The following is a 21,137-nucleotide window of genomic DNA, read 5'->3' as shown; positions in this document are numbered from 1 at the left end:
ATATATTGTGGCTGCACATACATCTGAAAGATGACACCATAAATACATTACTGGTTTCCACTGCGGAGAAAGAACTTTCTTTTGTGCCAAAAATAAAACTGACTTGTGAATTGCTTAAGTAATAACCACACTTGTGGCAGGAAAAAGGTTTCAGTGAGGGGCTAGGAGAGAACAGGGCGATTCCCCTCCCCTCTTTGCCTTAAACCTCTCCCCTCCAAACCTAGTGGGTTTTTCTCAGATTTTCCATCTCCCAATTTACCATTACACCCCTTACTTAAAAGTGCCCGGAAGTGTCCTGTGGTCTATATAGCTTTGGTGAAGGAAGCCTTGAGGCACTTCGACTCCAAACACCTCAAGGACAGGATTAACCATGAAACTCTATGTGGCAGCTATTCTGGCTATTGTTTTCCTTGAGAACTTCAATGTGCACATTGTAAGAGGTATGTTGTTGCTGTTTCTTCCAGTTCAGTGTCAGCATTCAAACTGCTCTTCCTAGTTTAATATTAAATCCATCCTTTTTGCCAGTGACAAAACTGGTTTCAGTACAGTAGTCTGAACTTTCTTCTAGTGATTGCTAATGTAAGATACAAAACCTTCTTTCATGGATGATGCTCAAATAGAATGAGGAAGATGAAAACAGAATCTGACTTACTATCTTTTGCATCCCTGAGAAGATATGTGTGTGTGTGTGTGCCTTCAAGTCACCTGTGTCTTTAAGGGATCTCATGAATTTCACAGGGTTTTCTTAGACAATGATTACTCAGAGGTAGTTTTGCCAATTTCTTCCTCTGAAATGTAGTCCACAGTGCATGGCCCTGTTGAATTGTTGTGTTCATTGAAGAACCAGAGAGGTATAGTGGTTTGAGTGTTGGACTATGACTATGACTCTAGAAGACCAGGGTTCAAACTGCTTAGCCATGGAAACCCACTGGGTGACCCTGCACAAATCAACCTAAGATGGTGGTTCACAACCTTCCTAATGCCACAACCCTTTAATACAGTTCCTCATGTTGTGGTAACCTCTAACCAAAAAATTATTTCCTAAGACCATTGGAAATATGTGTTTTCCAGTGTTATTAGGTGACTCACAGGTTGAGAACTGCTGGCCTAAGAGGAAGGCAATGACAAACCTTCTTTGAATAAATTTTGCCTAAAAAAAACTCCATGATATATCCACTTTAGCATCACTCAAAGCTGGGCGTAACTCTAAGGCACACAATTCACTGAGATTATTACCAGTATAAAACATGCTTACCAATCTTTGTGTTGAGTTCAGGAATCCCTCATTGGCAGACAAAAATGTCTTCAATTCTCATGAGGCCACAAACTGCATATATGCATCTAAACAGATATATTAATCTGGCTTTCCAAAATGGACTATCTGCAGTCCATCCATACTGCACTTGTTTTGGGATGTGCAAACGCTTGAATGTGTAGGGAAAACATACCATAACTCTCAGGTGCAAATCAAAAGGGACTCTTTGTTTTTTCACAGGCAATAGAACTTCAGCTGCAATTTTGCATGCAGAAAGTAATGATGTAGGTCTTGATTTTTATTTATTTATTACCCTATTTATTTATATCCCACCTTTGCCTCTGCATGGGACTCATGTTGGCTTACAATGTAGACTAAAATATAGTACAGCTAAAACTCTAATTACACACACACACACACACACACACACATGTAATTCTACTAAAAGACTAATTCAAGAGAGTTTAAAATGCATTTAAAGCATAGTAAAAAAAGATAAAAGTGCAACACATCTTGTTCAAAGACCCTTCTTTCACTACCACAGCCAAAAAATAAGATCTTTGCCTGCTGGTGAAAAGTAGAGAGAGGCCCAATTGAGGAGGCCATGGGAGGGAATTACACAGCCTGGGAGCAGCCACTGAAAAGGCTCCCATACATCCCTGATTTGTGACCGTAGTGAGACTGAGAGAAAGCCTTTCCCTGAAGATCTTAAAATCCAGCCAAATTTATATAAGGAGATATGGTTTTTCAAACAGTTGAAAGAGGCCAAGGACCCCTTCTTCCAGTGGAAGAACTCTTCATTTGACTTATTCTATATCTACACTGTAGAAATTATGCAGTTTGACATTGCTTTAACAGCCATGGCTCAATGCTATGGAATACTGGGATTTGTAGTTTTTTGAGATATGTAGCCTTCTCTGTTAGAGAATTCTGGTGCCACAACAAACTACAAATCCCAGGATGGAGCCATGACAGTTAAAACCTGAGTCAAACTGCAAGACGTCTCCTCTGTGTGTGTGTGTGTGTGCAATCTTAATCCATTATTATTATTATTATTATTATTATTATTATTATTATTATTATTATCCTTTATTTATAAAACACTGTAAATTTACACAGCGCTGTACATACAGTCTTTTTAATTGGATGGTTCCCTGCCCTCAGGCTTACAATCTAAAAAGACACGACACAAGAGGAGAAGGGAGTGGTGGTGGGGAAGAGGATGAGGGCCAGCAGTTCAGAATCTTATGCCTGTATTGGAAATGATGTTCTTGATACTCACAATTCTGTGATTGAAATCCTTTTAATTCTCACTTGACATAAGGAAAACTGACACTGAATGATCACAGGCATGTACCAAATCCAGTGGCTAATAGTCATGATGGCTATAGATTGTATCCAGCTGCAGGGGAACATGAGCAGGAGAGTGTTGTTGCAGGTTTCTGAAAGGCATCTGGATGACCACTGTGGGAAGAGAATATGAAGTAAATAGGCCTTTCCTCTGATCCAGCAGAGCAATTCTTATAGTCTTACATTCCTAACAAACAACTTGTTATATCTCTTTTAGAAACTTTGGGGTCTCAGACGATGGCATTGAGCTCCTGTGTAGACTTGGATCCATCAGTAATACATATCAGAAGACTTGCTGATTATGAAATACAAACTAGACCAATAAAAGCTGTAATGTGAGTATCTAATCTTCGATGAGAAGGTATTCAAGAAGCCTGGAAAAATGAATACTTCAACTCACCAGCTAAAATTAATGGAGCAACAGAGCATGTATAGGCCCTCATATGCTCATGTATACACAATCACATATGTACATGAGATACAGAGCACCCAATTTCCCTTTGCAAAATGATATCCCTATCATTTTCATACTCCCCAACCCTCCTGATTTGACAGGGATACTTTTGGTTAATCCTTGGTCTTCCCACTTTTTCAACTGATTTTAAAATGCCTCAGTTTTTTTCTCCTCTTGCTACTTTCTCCCTTTTCCTTTGTACCTGTAGTTGCTGCTAACAGAATTCAAAATGAACAAAATAAATTAACTCAGTAGAGAGAAGAGGAGAGGCAGAGGAGAAAACTTACTGTTTCTGGTAGGCTCAGGCAAAAATGAACTGCTTTAGCCTCACCTGTAGTTTGTGTGTTCTTCCTTTTGCCATTTTGACCACAGTCTGTTGTTGCTTGGCCACATGTGTAGTTTTCATCTGTGAAATATTGGAGGGTATTCATTTGGTTGCTTTGTGTTTAAACCATGCTACTGTGATGGCTATGCGTTATGGGAATCATAGGTCCCAAACCACCCACATACAGGACTGCTGAAGTCCTCTTCATCACAAAAGCAGTTTCCTGCTGTTCAGACTGAATATCTATTTAGACCAGCATTTTATTTCTCACTGATGCCATTTAGGTACGTTTGGGAAGCCTACAGGCAGATCATAAAAATAACAGCTCTCTCTCTAGTCCTCCAGTATGCCTTCCAGAGGATATTGACAACAGAATCGCACTGGAGAACCTAGAGATTCCTAGGCAGAATGTATTAACCAAATCTATGAATAATCAAATCTGCAAAAGTCAAATCTGCAGATGTGGAGGGCTGACTGTATTGAGTTGCTGTCATTTACCCGTGACTCTCATGTGATATCACAATAATTATGTGATGACCATGCATGGATGAATTCTTCTAGCACTTAGTGCAGAATTGTAGACCAGTAACACAGTATAGATTCTTAAAACCGAGGTGCACTAGCAATTATATATAATGGGGATGTGGGTTTCAGACAGTTCTGCATTTTATATTAGTTTGCAGTGTTTATCTTATGTTTCATTTGATAATTATCACGTTATAGCTTCTGGTACATTAGTATTACCTACCATCCCAGACAGGTGCCAGTACTGTTTTTAACATGTTTTGTATCTCAGCATCAAAATAGGAACCAAAAACCTCATCTGATTAGAAGAAAATGATCTTAAGTGATATGCCTTTTATTGCACTGCAGACTCATCACCAGAAGGGGCGTCAAGGTCTGTGTGCCTCATGATCGTGACTGGGTGAAGGAAGTTGTCAAAAAGCTGGACGAAAGAAAGGCCAAAAAGGAAAAAATGACAATCAGAAGACCTACAGCTGTGACCAGCTAAACTGAAGCATACTGGCTCATTGGAGGTTGCTCATAATGTGTGCTGTTTATTGACAGGAAATAAAGTTTTTGAACCAATGCTATTTCACTGGAATCTAATTATGCATTAAGGCAGAGCAGATTGAACAATGATTGTTTCATATTTGCAGTATACATTACTATAGGTTTTTAAAAAAATATATTTATTATAGGAAGTCAATATTTGTTATTATAGCTGTTTATGGAATCTTGGGCAGTATTTATCAACAGTTTTATATTTCGCTTTTTAATGTTCTTATCATCATATTCTTATTATGTCTTTGATCCTCCAGATAGATGAATCTAAAATGTTTTAGGATAGCATACATCTTTTTGTTCTACTCTCAGATTGACTTAGGTGTTTAAGAAAGCAATGGCATGTATGTGAACAAAATCTTAAATTTGGGGCATCAAAGAGGGAGAAAATAGCTGAAGAAACCCCAACAGCTTTGAATCCAAGTAATGCTACAGTAATCCTTCAAAGATCATAGTTATTAAATCCACCATGCAGCCCCACGGGAATAGCTTTATATGTATATAAAAGAAATATTGATCTTTATAGAAAATTCCAGGCATTAAAACAGATGTAGTATTAACAATAATTTTGTATTACAATCATGGCCCAGGTAATATGACTGTAAGGAGTTTATGGTTGTTCAAATATACAAGGAAATATCTAATGCAAGAAACTACTGTAATATCCATGAAGAAACTGAGAACAGGTCTAAGATGTTATAGTTATCTGAAGCCCAGAATGAGCCATCACTCTTACAGACTGATGTACTGTCCACCTACTCACTATTTGGTGTAAGACAACAAATACTGTTTCATGGATGTGCAATATTGTTTTTCACTGTCATGTGTCTCTCTAATTGTATACTCTTTCATTCTCTTAACGTTTGAAGAATATTTAAATTAGGATTGCCTTCAGCTAAAAAAAACTTTAAAAATTGATTGAGAGACTTCTTATTAGCTGACCCATTTCATGATTCATATGAATATGACAGTCATTGAAGACAGATATTCGTGAGGATATTTAAAGAAAGCAGTGTATTCTTTTTATTAAGAAAAGCTAAAGAAAATGGTGCATTCTTTTGAAGGTTATCTTAAATGTGAATGTGAATGAATTGCACTGACATAAATTTGAACAGATTAATTTAAATCTTGGGTTTTTTAAAAAAAATCAATTGTTGACTTTAGAATACAAAATAAAATACATTAAACACATTTAATGGTTCTATTGTTTTACATGTACTTAGATCTATATTTTATATCACATGCACCCTGTGCATTGAATAGCCTTACTGGAATCAAGGACATGCTTCACAACTTCACAAGAACATACCAGGCACTGGATTGGAAAAAAAACAACAACACTACCTTCAAACCACACAACACACTATTTACTCTGCCCTTGGGAAGAAAGCAGCACCTTCCCTAGAGAAACAGAAGATGTTCAGGTGTTATATGAAACCTTCCTACCTAGAAGTAAATATGCCTCTTTCTAAAATGCCCTTCCATGCCCTCCATGCTCCTTCCTGAAAATAGAAAACAAGGCTTGCACAAAGAGACCATACATGCTTTCCTGGAACAAAAAATTATTTATTGTTATGTACTGTGGATAATTCTGTAACTACAATGTGAGAGATAATCTAGTAAACTGTCATTACATTTTGAGATAAGATGACAGGCTGTCTCATGGAAACAATAGTAATAATAATAATAATAATAATAATAATAATAATAATAATAATTTGTATACTGCTATTCCAACAGATGAAAGGAGTTTACAAAAATGCATAAACAATTACATGAATAATTAACACATAAACAACTATAAATTCATCCCCTTACCTTAACTAAATACAGTTAAATTAATCAAAATACAGTTAACATCAAAAAACAGTTCAATTAATTGCATTTAAATATATAAATATATACCCTCCCCTACCAGCCAAATGGATAGGGCCCCCTTTGCTCCCCCCGACAAGCAGTTTAAAGAGTTATAAAAGGTTATATGACCTAAGATGGGCAGGAGCATATATAACTTGTAGTAGCCAAAAAGTCAACCTCTAGTAGACAGAAGCAGAAGCCACAAATAATGTGGTCTGGAGGGAAGTGCTCTCCATAGGCTGGTCTTCCCAGAAGATAGCTTTCAAGTGGAATGGAAGTCTCCCTGGCTTTCAGCTGATCACGAGCAAATCATAATGCACAGGGCACTGTTGGCATCTGTGGTCTGCGCATTCCCATCCCACTTGTCTGAACCAAGTTAGCAGTCTGCAGTAGTGTGATATTCTAGAAGGTGTGCATGCTTCCAGCCCATGAAGAGGGAAAGCATCACTCCTTCCATCTGACTGTCTCCAATAGCCCCCAGGATGCTTCCTTTCTATGTCTTTGGAGAGCATGCCTGCCAATGTGGTCCTCTCTGCACATACCCCATGTTGTAGGCATCCCATCCTGGCATCAGAAGCTGGGGCAGCATGGCAGGAACAGTCTTTCAGAGAGGCCCCCTGCAAAAAATGCCTGCCCCCACAATCTTGGCTTGTTGGGGCACTGCTATGCACTGGGTGCCACCCTTGGAGATAGATGGTCAGCCCAGCCAGGCCAAAGAAGATAGACACAGTGTATTCTCCTTCGCTTCGTCCAACTCCTGAGCAAGAGCAATTGTGGTGAGAGCCCTCAGGATTAAAGGTAGTGGAGTTGAGCATAGAAGCACTTCAGCATTCACTGGCAGCCCCATTGCTGGCACTGCTATCCACAACAACCAGTATGAGGTCTCCTTAGGATGTTGGGGACACTTCCATCCCCTTGGATGGGTGTCACTCACTCTAGTGATGCCACTGTAAGTAATAATTTTAAAAGTACATTTCAGCAAGCAATTTCATGATTCCCAATGAAATGAGAACAACGTATGGCTTTTTCCATATTTGATTTGAGGAAACGGACACAACAATACAACAAGGAAGTTTCCAAGGCATCTACCAAACAGACTTTGTATAGTTTTTTTTGGTTTTTCAGTCTATGTGGCTGTGGGGCGTGCATCGTGGGGGCATGTCCAATTGAGAATAATGGAGGTTGCCCCTCCTTGAAGAACCAAGAGCGCAGGTATCAAGTCCGTGAGAAAGGAGGGGCCACTGTAGTTTACATGTACTTGCTATTTAAAAAAAAATATTGCTTGCCTGTTTTTCATATGGACTTTTGCTTTATTCAGTACATTTTATTCAAATCATGCTTAAGAAAGGCTTTTAGTGTGGAAAAGCAAAAGCAGTACAAAATCTGGGGGGAAAAACAAGTGATGGTTTCATGCAGGAAAAGACAACCATCTGCAGAACTCCAGAAGGGCCAACTTTTCCCACCAGGAAAGTTGGTGGCTTGCATAGACCTGCAAGAAAACTGCAATGCCGAGAGTGTTTCTTCTCACCCCTCCAGGCAATGTTTGTTTCTATAATCCTTCCTTCTATCCCCTTTCCCCTTTGGTCCCCCCCCCCCCAAATATTAATTCAGTTTCTCCTGGCCACTGAGTAAGTTCAATCTTTGCTTGGCTGCATCTAAGGATTCCCTGCCTTAACTGCCAAATTTCAGAAATTGAGGGAACAACTGATGGTGATATACTGTACACACCAATTAGAAACAAGCCAGCAATATTTTTTAAATTGGATAGAAATTAGATTATAACAAGAATGGAAATTGGCAATGGGAAAGCCAGGCACCTTTATTAATCCCTCTCTCTTGTTCCTATGAACTGGATTAAATCTGTTTTGTGCAGCCCCCCAAGATGTGGAATAATTTTGTTCCTGAGCTTCTAAAACTCAGTCCTGCCATATCTACTTTGCTTAATCCTAGACAAAGTGGGAAAACATTATTCACTGGCTGGAGCAAATGTTGGCTGGAGTATAACTGTTGGCTGAGTATGGAGTATCTGCTGCTTACTTTGTCTTTGTATACTAGTTAGTATTATTTTAGAGATATTTTAATCATGTAATATTGTTGTTTTAGAATGTACGCTGCTTGGCAGGTTTTTATTCTTTTTTTCCCTTATTTTATTTGACCCTTGCTATGTAAGCGCTATGCAAACTTTACAGCACTCTATAAATAATAATACTAATAATACTAATAATAATATATCAAAAGTTATAAAGGTTGGAGAAGGCTGGGAGTTGTAGTGAAAAAAGTAACTTTTCCTAGCTCTGATCCTAGGTTCCTGGAGTTTGCATGAGACAGATTGCTGGAAGATTCAAATAGAATATTTGCTACTGATAGCTAGACAGACTGAATGGGTTCCATTTTATTTCTGGTTCTTTCCAGTTCAAACAGATATGGCACAGCAATCAGAGCCTGACCTTAAAAAGCACTCTTCATCTCCTGTGCAGAGGATTGGGAGCATAATGATCTCAATTCAACATTCACAAGGAGGTTGGAATTCAAGCCACTTGTATACAAATGTTGATACTCATCAGAGTCTTTTCTAGCCTTGGACTGCTATGTGAAAGTGCCGGGATGTGAATTGCTAACATTGCAAGGCGCACCAGTTTCATCCACTTCTAAACCAGTTGAGTTGACCTTACACAAGCACTTTCTTTTAAGGAAGGAGGGAAATAGAATCGAGTTAAAACAAGTCAGAAGCCAAAGCCTGGATGGCACTTTTGGAAATTATACCTTGGAGGCATTGCACATTCTGACGCCTGTGTGAGGCTAGTTCAGTCTGGACAGGGAATTAGTGAAGCAGCCAAGAAGCGATTACATCTATCCAGTGTGACCAAGCTAGGGAATTTATGAATTGGTCTATACCTTGTTCATATCACTTTTGGCTGTGTTCAGTCATAACTCCATTCTGCCCCATTTACTCTGCAATTTAAAAGAAAAGCATCAAAATCCTCATTTATTTCCAGACATGACTTGTATATAACATTGTATTCATCTTTCCTTCACACGTGCATTTTAAAGTTTTTAATTTATGGTGCATGTAAGAAGAATTATTTTCAAGATTGAGAATTTTAACAACATGGCTGTTTCTGATCCTAGCAGGCCTAGGAGTTACTCTGGATGAAATCCAAACCGTTGTTTGATGAACCCTACTTGAGGGTCTATAGAGGGTCTCCATTATGTTTCAAGACACCATGCAGACAGTATGACTTTTAACATCAAGTCTTTCACTCCCACTTTCTCTTGCTTGGACTCTTTGAAACATTATGAAGAGAAATAAAGAGCTCCAAAGCTTGGAAGCATTTTTGTGTCTTTTTGTTTGCCTGATAAAGATATGACTACTGTGTGGAATTAGGAACTTTCTTGTAGCCAACATATTCTTTTCTGCAGAGTTTGAGGTAAAGAGCTACCTCTCACAAGTTAGAGATGTGTGAAGTGTGAATCTGGAAGAGCATTGATCTAATTTGAATATTTAAGATGCAAATTATGTCCCTTTAAAAAGGTGTATATAAAATCCTCCAGCACCTGCTTCTTGCTGTGTGTCTTCAAGTTACTTCTGACATATGGTGACCATGAGGTGAAGTTTTCATGGGGTTCATGGTTACTCACCCAAGGCCACCCAAGCAGGGAATCGAATTCTTTACTCCAGAGTCATTGCCCAATGCTTAAACCAGTACACGATGCACCTGTAACACTATCTAAAGTAATGGAGATAATACAAAATATTATCAAATATAAACATAGTTTTCAGATTTTTAATCCAGGGTATAGAGAAATCCTTTGATTAGAAAAACAAGAAGTAAAAAAGACTATACATGCATATTCTCAAACATAACTGCTATGCTGCTTGGTGAGGTTTAATGGTGTGCAAATGACAATAGAATTATCACCATGTACCAGGATTTGCCTGTTAGGACTGTTACCAGAGTTTTGAATTTGGCTACCACTGCCAGAATCCCTAGTCTGATTGGAGTATTCTTGGAACTATAGTCCAAAATTTTTTTTCCAAGTTTTGGTTGATATGTATTGCTAGTGTTTATTGTAGATTGTATACATATGCAAAGTCCCAAAGCAAAATCAGTTCCAATCAGATGTATTTTTAAAAAGTGTTGTTCATAGAATCATAGAGTTGGAAGAGACTCAGGCCCATTACGTTCAATTCCATGCCATGCAGGAATATACAATCATAGCAGCCCCTTGTGTGCTTTGTTGTGTGCCTTTATGCCATTTCCAATTTATGGCAACCTTATCATGAATTTTTCTTAACAAGATTTTTTTTTAAAGAAGAGGTCTACCATTGCCTTTCTCTGAGGCTGAGAGAGTGTGACTTACCCAAGTCACACAGTGAGTTTTTCCATCCAGGCAGGGATTTTGATCATGGTATCCTGGAGTCCTGCTCTAATATTCAAACCACTACACTGCATTGGCTTTCTTCTTTAAAGGGAAAAAAGGACAGGGCAATCTTACCATTATAGGCAAGAGGCCAGAAAGATGTAAATGTAATTCAGATTTGTAGTATTTTTTTAATTAAACATTTGTAAGGCTCATTGCAATTGTTAGGATTTAAGTTAGCTGTGAGTAACTTGTCTCATTGATTTCAGACTATTCAAAGGTTACTCTAACCGAGAATGTGTAGTGTATGTGATATTATAAGATTTTCTTTATAGGCTTAACAGTTTCAATGAAACTCCATATAGAAATTAATATGAAGATGAGAACATGCCGCTATTTTACACAGGCATATTTGTTATGTAGCCAAAAAGAAAAAAAGGGGGGATACAAATCACTGTCACTGCAGTGCATATACTGTATTAGGGAATTACTGTGTAAAATAAGCATACAAGAAGGAGTGGGTGTGCACTAGCCAGTTGCCAGTTTTGACTCCTTCCTCCTCTTTCTGGGGATGCTCTCCATGTAATAAACACTGAGTCTGGAAAAGTCAGTGTTTTCACTACAGTTCCTAGAAAAATTCAGCTGCTGTTTGAAATTAGGCAGATGATAACTGAAAAAATAAAACAAAGACAAAACCCTACAATGGGCATGTCCTACCTTCAAAATGGCATTTCCAAAGATTTTGACATCAGGCAAAGACCATATCATTTGGCCAAAAATTTCAGCATGGAATGTAAACTGCCTTGATCCAGCTTTTAAGCATATTTCTTAAATGGCCTTTTCAATTTATTATTCTGTTGTTTAAATTTCAGAAGCTGTTTTAATGTTTTTATTCATTCATGAAGCCAGGGAAATTTGACAGAGTGGCTGCATGGAATTCCTTTGCAATCCAGTCGGCCCTTCTTATGCACAGATTTTTTATACATGGATTCAAGCATCCACGGTTTGAAAATGTTCAAAAATAGTATAAATTTCAAATATCAAACCTTGATTTTCCATTTTTTTAAATAAGGGACACCATTTTGCTATGTCATTATATTTAATGAGACATGAGCATTCATGGATTTTGTTATCCATGGGGAATCTTGGAACCAAACCCCAGCATATAACAAGGGTTCACTGTACATTAAAAACAACACCAATTTGCTGAAGTAGTTGTGAAAAGAGACTCTCTGTGGGTTTCACTTCCAGGTCAGTGGCTGGAGTAAGTGTAACTGAAAAAGGAAGAAGGGGCATAGATTCATTGTAAAGTAAGTGTGTGTGGGGAGGAGAGAGACAGAGTACAGGAGATTTTTAACAACAACAACAACAATTTATTTATTTCCCGCCTCTTCAGTGAGATCACAGTGGCTTAATAAGAATATAAAATAGAGCTTAGCACATCTTTTTCCATTTATTTCACTATGGCCAGCATCCCGCTAGTGACATATGAAAGCAAAAAGCCATCTTACATATGTCTCTTATTATAGGTCCATGCAGAAGTTGGTATTCTCTTCCTCCCTTCACATGCCCTGTCTCTAGGTTACATAATTGTGCTGTAATAACCCTCCTCCCATGGCCATTCAGTTGCAGGTGCACAGTGAAGGGGATAGGAGAAGTATTTGGCTGTGTTTCCATAGCCAGACATGGACCAGTGAGATCATCCATTAAGACCTCTGGAAGACCACAATAGATCTTGGTGGAAGATGTCCTCAGTCTGCATCTGGCTATGGTGCTTGACCATATGGGACCTTGCCTGTTATGTTACACCATTTGAAGGCTCTTCTCTTCTTCCTATATTTTGCAAGAAAGAAAGCTGCCATTGCTCCATGTGGCTCAGCTCTCCTTACTGCATTAAGAAGCTGTACAGACTGGCCATGAAGACTGGCCTGGGGGCGGAATTGGGGCATGGCATCCACAGGACACACACCTCAATTCCGCCCCCAGGCTGCTGTGATGCTGTGCGCTGCACCACACAGCGTACGGCATCACAGCGCTCCTATAGCGCTGCATCTACATGATGCAGCACCAAAGGAGCACGGAAAAGCTGTACACTGGTGACTATGGCACCCTTTCTGGGTGCAAAAAAGAGCCACTTTTTGTGTCTCTTTTTTGCGCCACGGAATGGTGAGATTAGGGCTGTAGTTCTTGTGGCCCCAATCCGGCAGTAACAGGGGTGATCTGTTGAGCCTCTTAGGTAGAGACACCAGAGATTGGAACTGGAACCAAGAAAAGATCAAGACTTTCTCCTGTACGGGGCCAAGAAGAAGACCATTCCCTCCATTCATTGGTGTCACTAGGGTTGGCATCACCCGGAGTGGTAATTCATGGTGTCAACCTGTGCATTGACCTCCTCCCATACCACACTATACAGAATCCTCAGAGTAATGCTTTTTGTATTAATGTTACTCATAAATTGTAATTCTCATATATCACTGGATGTAATGGCAATAATTTTGACATAAACAGCTAGGAAAATTAAAATTATATAATTAAATTACTACATCACAAGTATAGCCTAGATGTATTCATTTAAATGGGTCCAAAAGTCATTGCAGAAATAATCCAGTCTGAGTTTGCTTTAACTGCCCTGGCTCAGTGTTAGGGAATTCCGGGAACTGTAGTCTTATTAGACATTTAGCCTTCTCTGTTGGGGAACTTTGGTGCCACAATAACTGTAATTCCCAGGATTCCCTAGCACTGAGACAGGGCAAGTGTATTCAGACTGGATTATTTATGCCGTGTGTTTCAGACCATTGTTTCATGTGAGTAATGTGAAAATCTGATAAGATGTGATGTTCTTCCAGAAAATTTAAAAGGGGTACCCCCCCAACCCAAGTATTCTCCTTTTCCCATCCACTGAGCCTTGCCCCACTCACACTTTCTCTTGTACTGAGTTCTAGGGTTTTAAAGGGGTGAAGGTAAATGCCACAGCCCATTTTTGCCACAAGGCAGACATTTAGGAGCAGTAGTGTCACCTCCCCTTAGGGTATCACTCGGTGTGGCCTGCACCCCCCAACTGATACCCCTGCCTCCATTGCACCAGAAAACATCAAGCTAGCTAACAGAGGAAGAACAAACCATATGGTACATAAGGCTAGGTCCTACAATACTTTAATGGCCCAGGAGCCCAAAAGCATGACAAACAAACAACAACAAAAAAACCCTACCACAGTCCCAGAGGGCATGTTGGGGCAGAGTTGATTTTTAGTGGCATGTAGTGGGGTAGCATCCCTCCAAAGTCTCCCACAGGTCTGATGTGGTACATGTTCCTGAATCCTAAACCCTGTCAACAGGAGTGTGTTCTATTTCCTCACCTGAAGATTAAGAGCAGCCTGAGAATTTGTTGCCATTGGTGTCACTACATAGACAAATCTGATTGCTTATTTGATATTATGCTGTCATGGTCCTTGAGAAGGTCTGTCACTATATAATTTCCTGGGATCACACTGTGAGGCTAAAGAAGAAACAAAATAGTGCCAAAGGCACAAGAGAAAAGGGGAGCCCCCATGCTGTAAACAAAGCTATGGTCTCGTAAAACGAAAAAAGGTTCCTGTCGTATTTTTCCAGACAAGCAGAAGGATGTGTGTGTGTGAACGATGGGGGCCTGGGTGAGAATACAATTTTGGGGTGACAAGTTTTCTGTTGGGAAGAAACTGCATTCCTGAGAATGCCATTTTCTTCCGAGATGGAAGAGGTGGGGACTTTTTATCAAAAGCCATTGGCTGTGAGAACTGTTGAACATGAGAACTTCCACTTAAAAAAATTAACCAGCCCACACCTAAAGAACCCAGTGTTTTCACCAACACAAAGCATGCAAAGCTGCTTATATAAAACGATTATACAAGGGACTGAAATATTGGTAGTTCAGAGCTGACTTTTACCCAAGGCTGTAACTACCAGTTGCACTTTACCTGCTCTTTCTTCTCCCTTTTGGTTTTTGTTTGTGCAATTAATACTTAAGCTCTTGAGCGCATTAGTAATGCTTCACTGCGGTAACTGGGCTTTGCATTTTTCCTCCAATCTTTGCCCCCTGCTCAAAAGATTGAGAATGTCCTTGGTGTAAGATGCACATGAGCTCCTTTACTGGAAAAGGATGAATATTTCTAGCTGAGCAATGATTGTTAGGCGTTCATTGCTTGAAAATGAGTGACTGAAAGCCCATACATGGGAAAACCAGTAGCAACTATGGCTATAAATTGTGCCCTGAAAATGGGTTGGTTTTATTGTCAGGGAGTCCAAAGTGCAAATGGCTAGCATTTGACCCAGCCCAAGAAGCAAAGAATGTCATTTTGAGCCATTGACTCTCACTGATCATGGGAAACAGTGGAAGCCCCAGAAAACCAGAAAATTCTTTGCATCACAGGAATCAAAAGCCCTCCCCTGGAATAAAAAATACAGAGAAACGTATCTCAGAAACCAACCTTCTCCAGATCATGATACCTTCACAAATGTGATCACATTTGGATTGCTTAACATAAAGGGGCAAAGTTGGTTCTTTGGCCACCAGGGGGCATAAAGCTACTTAGTTACAAAGTACAAAAGGAATCTCTTAGATCATATTACATTAAAGTGCTAATAAACACATCTCTGTGCGTGTTTCCTTCTAAGGTCAATGGGTTTCTCTAATGTACAAAGACAACTGACAGATAAAGACGTTTTCTTTATCAAGGAGACATGAGACAGGACTAAGAGTACTGTACATCTACAGGTACACTTCACAATTACAGCTGTTTTATTCTACATCAGCCTCCATAGTGCCATCCAATGGAAATTTGGAATTGGTTGTTTACTGGAGTCCTTAGAATTGTTCACTGGAGAGTTTTAAGACTACCTCCCCTGAACTGCAATGCTACACCAAACTACAAATCCCAGGGCTCCACACGCTAGAGCTGTCATGTTAAACTGGTTTCAAACTAAGTAGTGTTGGTATACTCTAAGAGTGTTTCAACATTACATGGATATAGTTTTTAAACACAACACTCTAATATCATTTCCTTATACTGATAGCTGGGAGGGAACAACATTTCTTATTATGCCCTTGGAATGAAAATGCATATCATAGTTTTCTTGATCATTCTTGATGTTTTTATCAAAATGTCACCTTCTTTCTGCTGAGCTTAATATTTTGTGAATCAGTTCCACCCTGTGATTCAAACCAATTATTGAACACTTTGTATTTGCTGTTTGTTGTTTATTTGTTCCTGAAGAAATCAGACATGATTTATCCAGAAAAAGTAATGCTTAGAGTAGATCTACAAAAAGAGCCAGCATGGTGTAGTGGTTTGAGTGCTGGACTGCAATTCTGGAGACCAGGGTTTATTCCCACTCAGCCATGACACCCACTCAGTGATCTTATAAAATAATAATATAAATAAAACTTTATTTATATCCTGCCTCTCTGTCAATGACAATCGAGGCAGCATACAAGTTAAAAATTACATGTAATCCCATGTCCCAATATCCCACCCTCTTCTAAAACATCAATTAAACAATTAATGATTTAAAACCATACATTAAAATAACAAATCAAGTGAATAAGCTATAGCAAATTCAGAGGGGTGGTAAGTGCAGATTGGTGACCGGGTTTTCTATTCAGGAAAAGCCTGCCGGAAGAGATCCATCTTGACAGCCTTTTTGAACCTGTCTAAACTGGTAATATGACAGATGTCCTCTGTCACATCGTTCCATAATCTGGGAGCAGTTGACGAAAAGGTCCTCTGGGTGGTTGCAGTCAGCCAAGTTTTAATAGGCTGCAAAAAATTCCTCCCAGAGGACCTAAGTGTGCAGGGTGGATTATACGGAAGGGGGCGGTCCTGAAGACAGGTTGGACCCAAGCCATTTAGGGCTTTAAAGGTCATGACCAACACCTTGTACTGTGCCTGGAAACCAATGGACAGCCAATGGAGTGATTTCAAGACAGGTGTTATATGATCACTTCTGGTTTTACCAGTAACCAACCTGGCTGCCATGTTCTGAACTAATTGAAGTTTCTGAACTAAGCACAAGGGTAGCCCCATGCACTGCAGAAGTTGAGTTGTGAGGTTACCAGCACATGTACCACAGTTTCAAGGTCCCCCACTTCCAGGAAAGGACTCAGCTGGTGTATCAACCAGAGCTGATAACAAGCACTCTTGACCATCACATTTACCTGATTTGTCATCTGGAGCGACGAGTCTAGGAGCACCCCCAGACTGCGAACACAGTCCTTTGAGGAGAGTACAACCCCATCTAGGACTGGTGGTTGTATCAGAATACCTGGATTAGGGGCCCCTACCGTGAGTACCTCCGTTTTGTCTGGATTCGGTTTTAGTCTGTTTCCTCATCCAGTCTATTACTGCTTTAAAACATTCATTGAGAGGAGAGATGCCATCTGTAGTCAGAGCTGTAGACCGAGACATGGAGAAATATATCTGGGTGTCATCAGTGTATTGATAACACCCCGCCCCTTGGGCAAGTCATATGCTCTCAGCCTCAGGGAAAGGCAATGGCAAACCTCCCCTGAACAAATCTTGCAAAAAAACCCCTATGTTAGGTTTTGATTATGGCTTTGGGGTCCCCATAAATTGGAATAACTAGAAGGCACACAACAACAATAAACTAAAATTGGCAAGACCTCATATAATCATGAGAACTCTCATAGATCTCAGTGGGTCTGCATGACTAATTCTGGATCCCAGCTATAACCTGTATATATTTGTATATTGTACTTGCACTGCAATAAGAATGATTCTTCAGTTAAATCACATTTCTTATATTTAAGCATGTGTGACAAACCATAATGTTCCAGTACAAATGACTAGCACCACCCAGTGCGGATTATTTTACATCAGTGACCACATATCCTTCAAGGTAATCTTTTGGGACTGCAGGGTAATCTTTTGGGACTTCATCTTATTGCATAATGAAATGAGTGGGAATTACTACAAAACTTTGATTCAGTCACGCAGGCTTATAGAAATCACAGTAATTCAACATTCTTTGATGCACTGAGTCACAATAATAGATGGTGAAACTTAACTATTAAAGTGAACCTTTTCTCTAGCACAGTGATGGCAAATGTTTTAGAGACTGAGTGCCCAAACTGCAACCCAAAACCCACATATTTATGGCAAAGTGCCATGTCCCTCTGATTTTCTAGTAACAAACTCTGGTAAACTCTGTGCTGAGGTGATGGCATGTGTGCCCACAGAAAGGGCTCTGAATGCATTCAGTGGAATTGGGCAAAGGCATAAACCTCAGTTCCTTCCCATATGATTGATGATGTTGACATCACAAGGGCAATTTTAGGAAAAGAAGTGAAGTGGAACCCGGAAGAGGGGCAGTGATGGGAAGATTCTAATGGTACAGTTTAACTATATGAGTATAGCATCTGTTTAGAACAAAATATAGCACACTTTCTCATTCGCAGTATTGAAAAGTGACCATTTTGACCAGACATCACATGATCCCTCAGCAAGTATGGTCACTGTCTATTCTGGCTGGGGATTATGAAAGTTGTCATTCAAAAGTTCAGTGTGAAGCTGCAGCAAAGAAGGTGAATGCTGTTTTAGTCTGCATTAATAGCAGCATAGTTTCTAAGTCGAGGGAAGTGTTAGTCCCACTATCTTCTGCTAGTCCCACTATTTTCTGCACTGGTCAGGCCTTATCTGGAGTATTGTGTTGGTTCTGGACACCATATTTTAAGAAGGATATAGACAAGTTGGAGCAGGTTCAGAGAAGAGCAACAAGGATGGTAACATGTATGGAAAAAACATACGAGGCAAGGTTGAAGGAACTGGGCATATTCGGCTTAGTGAAGAGAAGACTGAGGGGTGACATGACTGCGTTCTTTAAATACCGCAAGAGAGGAGAGGACAGGCCTGTTCTCTATAGCCCCAGAGGGTAGGATCAGGACATCTTTAAAAAGTGGCTGGACAGCTCCCTGCTGGAGATACCTTAGCTAGAGATCTGATACTGAGCAGGGAGTTGGACTCTATGGCCTATGAAGCCACTTCCAACTCTATGATTCCATTTTTTTAAGCTTTGGTCTTGTCGGTCATTCATATTATTAGGTACACTCTCTCAGCCTTAAAGAAAGGCAAGAGCAAATGCCTTTTGAACAATTTCTGCCAAGAAAACCCACAATAAGTTCGCCTTAGGGTTGTCATAAGTCAGAAATGACTTGAAGGCTCACAACAACAACAAACTCTAGGGAAAGCACTGTCTCTTCGTCCCAGCCATGACATCCCTCAAACATGGATATAATCCTTCTGAGTTTGATCTACTTTATGGAGCTGAATTACAAAATCACGGAGACGGAAGAGCTCTTGGCATTTGTCCAGTCCAGCCCTTGCTCAATGCAGCATTCCCCCCCCCCCTTGACTAGCATTTGTAATCTACAGTACAACAACTATAGCAACCTTGACAGATGGCCATCTAGCCTCAGTTTAAGTAAGTCTAGCAAAGAAGAACCCAGCACCTTTGGAGGCAGTCTACTCTATGGTCAAACAGCTTTTGGAATTAGAAATGTTATCTTAATAATTACCTGAAATCTGCTTCCCTGTACTTATCTCTAAGTGGCTCTCCTCCGCTTCTGCATGACCACCCTTTTCAGATATTTGAAAACTGCTATTGTGTCTCCCCTTAACTTTCTCCAGGTAAAATGTACCCAGATTTTTCAATCATTCCTCATGGGACATGGTTTCTAGACCGTTCACCATCCTCTGGCCATGTCTGCTATAGAAAAACTAGGTAGCACAAGGCCTTGCAGAGAGTGCTGTATCACTCAACATACCTTCCCTTCAGTTTGACACACAATTTTCTACAAGTACTAACTGCATATGGTTGTTCAACCTGCGATGGAAGAATCCTTAGAGCAATACCATCCAGCTAATACTTTACTATTATTTCAACAAAGATACCACAGGAGATCTTGTCATCATCCATATTTTATCTGAGATTGTTCCATCTAAAATGGCTTGGAAAAGCAAACCATATAAATAAGAAAAGGATTGTAAGGACTGTAATTGTTTATATGTCTATGTCAAGCAATGAACTGGTTTATGTTAGTCAGCAGACTATCTAATTGGCAATCTGCCATGCACATTCCATAGTACTCCATATGTCTTCACCTGGCTATTGATTTGGTGCATTGAAATCATATCTTGGAGAAGTTATATTTTGACCTACAACTCCCAGAATTCCTCACCAAGCATAGCTGGTGGGGGATTCTAGGAACTACACTGCTCCCTCGGGTTACGAAATTAATTCGTTCCGCGGCCGCTTTCGTAACCCGAAAAGCCTTCGTAAGCCGAATTGCCATAGGCGCTAATGGGGAAAAGCCGCGTTTCGTGCGAAAAAGCGCCGAAAAGCACCAAAATTTTTTTTTCGTAACCCGAAAAACATTCGTAACCCGGAACAATTATTTCCAATGGGATTTTTTCGTATCCCGGAAATTTCGTAACCTGGGTATTTCGTATCCCGAGGTACCACTGTATTTCAAAAAGAAAAAAGAATTAATCCAAGCTTTGACTGGAACTGGTAGTATTCTGTGTACAGACTCTCTGTATAACTATGCTGATTTGCCATGACTGCAACAGGTCACAAAATATGGCACTGGAAGGAACCATTCAGATTTTTGTGGCTATGCATACATCCACTAGGAGCATGGTGTAGTCATTTGAGTGTTGGATTCTAGGAGACCAGGGTTAGATTCCCAGTTTGGCAATGGAACCACACTGGGTGACCTTGATTAAGTCACACTTTCTCAGCCTCAGGGGAAGACAATGGTAAACCCTCTCTGAAGAAACTAAAACAATCCTGTGATTGTCAGAAACAACTTGAAGGCAAATGAGACACACACATATAATCACTGCTTTACATCAGTAGTTCTTCTGCATGAGTTCTGCCCCTGCTGGCTGTGTCTTGGTGGCAGCTCCATGCATTTCCAAAGCACTTGTGTAGTGGCTGCCAGCTAGGATGTGAATCACCTTGGCAGTAATGTTGACACAGGAGCAAAATATGTCTTAACAAAAAGTACGTCTTCAGTTCTTAATTCCTTTGCTTATGTGCCCCAACATCTTTTTCAGATCCAATGGGCTAGGGTTGTTATGGACCTGAATGTAAAGCAATATGATTTACAGGTTTGTTTTTTTCATTCTACTTGGCTGCACTATGGCAGGAGATCTATTTAAATAGATTGCCATCAGATAGGGTTTGGTTGATAACTTGGAACTGTAAATAGAACCCAGCAGCGTCTCAGGAAAGAGGCTCTTAACTCTTTAGCTGCTCTTATGTCTAGACAACAATACAGTCCTGCAACTGCTGCATCAGCCCCACTGCCTGGACTGCAGTCATTTTGCAACACCTCCCCTGCTGGTGCAGCAAAGCTAAATATAGCCCTTGCAGAATGGATCCTTTCCATATATAGAGCTCCAAAAGTCAGAGTT

The 21,137-nt window shown here is 39.9% G+C and overlaps 1 protein-coding gene across 1 annotated transcript; it reads left to right on the top strand.

Annotated features, from left to right (window-relative positions):
* Positions 1–346: 346 nt before the first annotated feature.
* Positions 347–5,631, top strand: LOC121926530 (lymphotactin-like). Its single transcript, XM_042459571.1, has 3 exons — positions 347–440; positions 2,823–2,940; positions 4,258–5,631. Exons 1-3 carry the CDS (start codon positions 371–373, stop codon positions 4,394–4,396), a joined length of 327 nt encoding a protein of 108 aa, XP_042315505.1. The 5' UTR covers positions 347–370; the 3' UTR covers positions 4,397–5,631.
* The last annotated feature ends 15,506 nt before the right edge of the window (positions 5,632–21,137 follow it).

Source organism: Sceloporus undulatus, chromosome 3 (genome assembly GCF_019175285.1).
Source record: "Sceloporus undulatus isolate JIND9_A2432 ecotype Alabama chromosome 3, SceUnd_v1.1, whole genome shotgun sequence".
NCBI lineage: Eukaryota > Metazoa > Chordata > Lepidosauria > Squamata > Phrynosomatidae > Sceloporus > Sceloporus undulatus.
The sequence above is the reverse complement of the archived record's forward strand: the minus strand, read 5'-3'. Positions and strand labels throughout refer to the sequence as shown.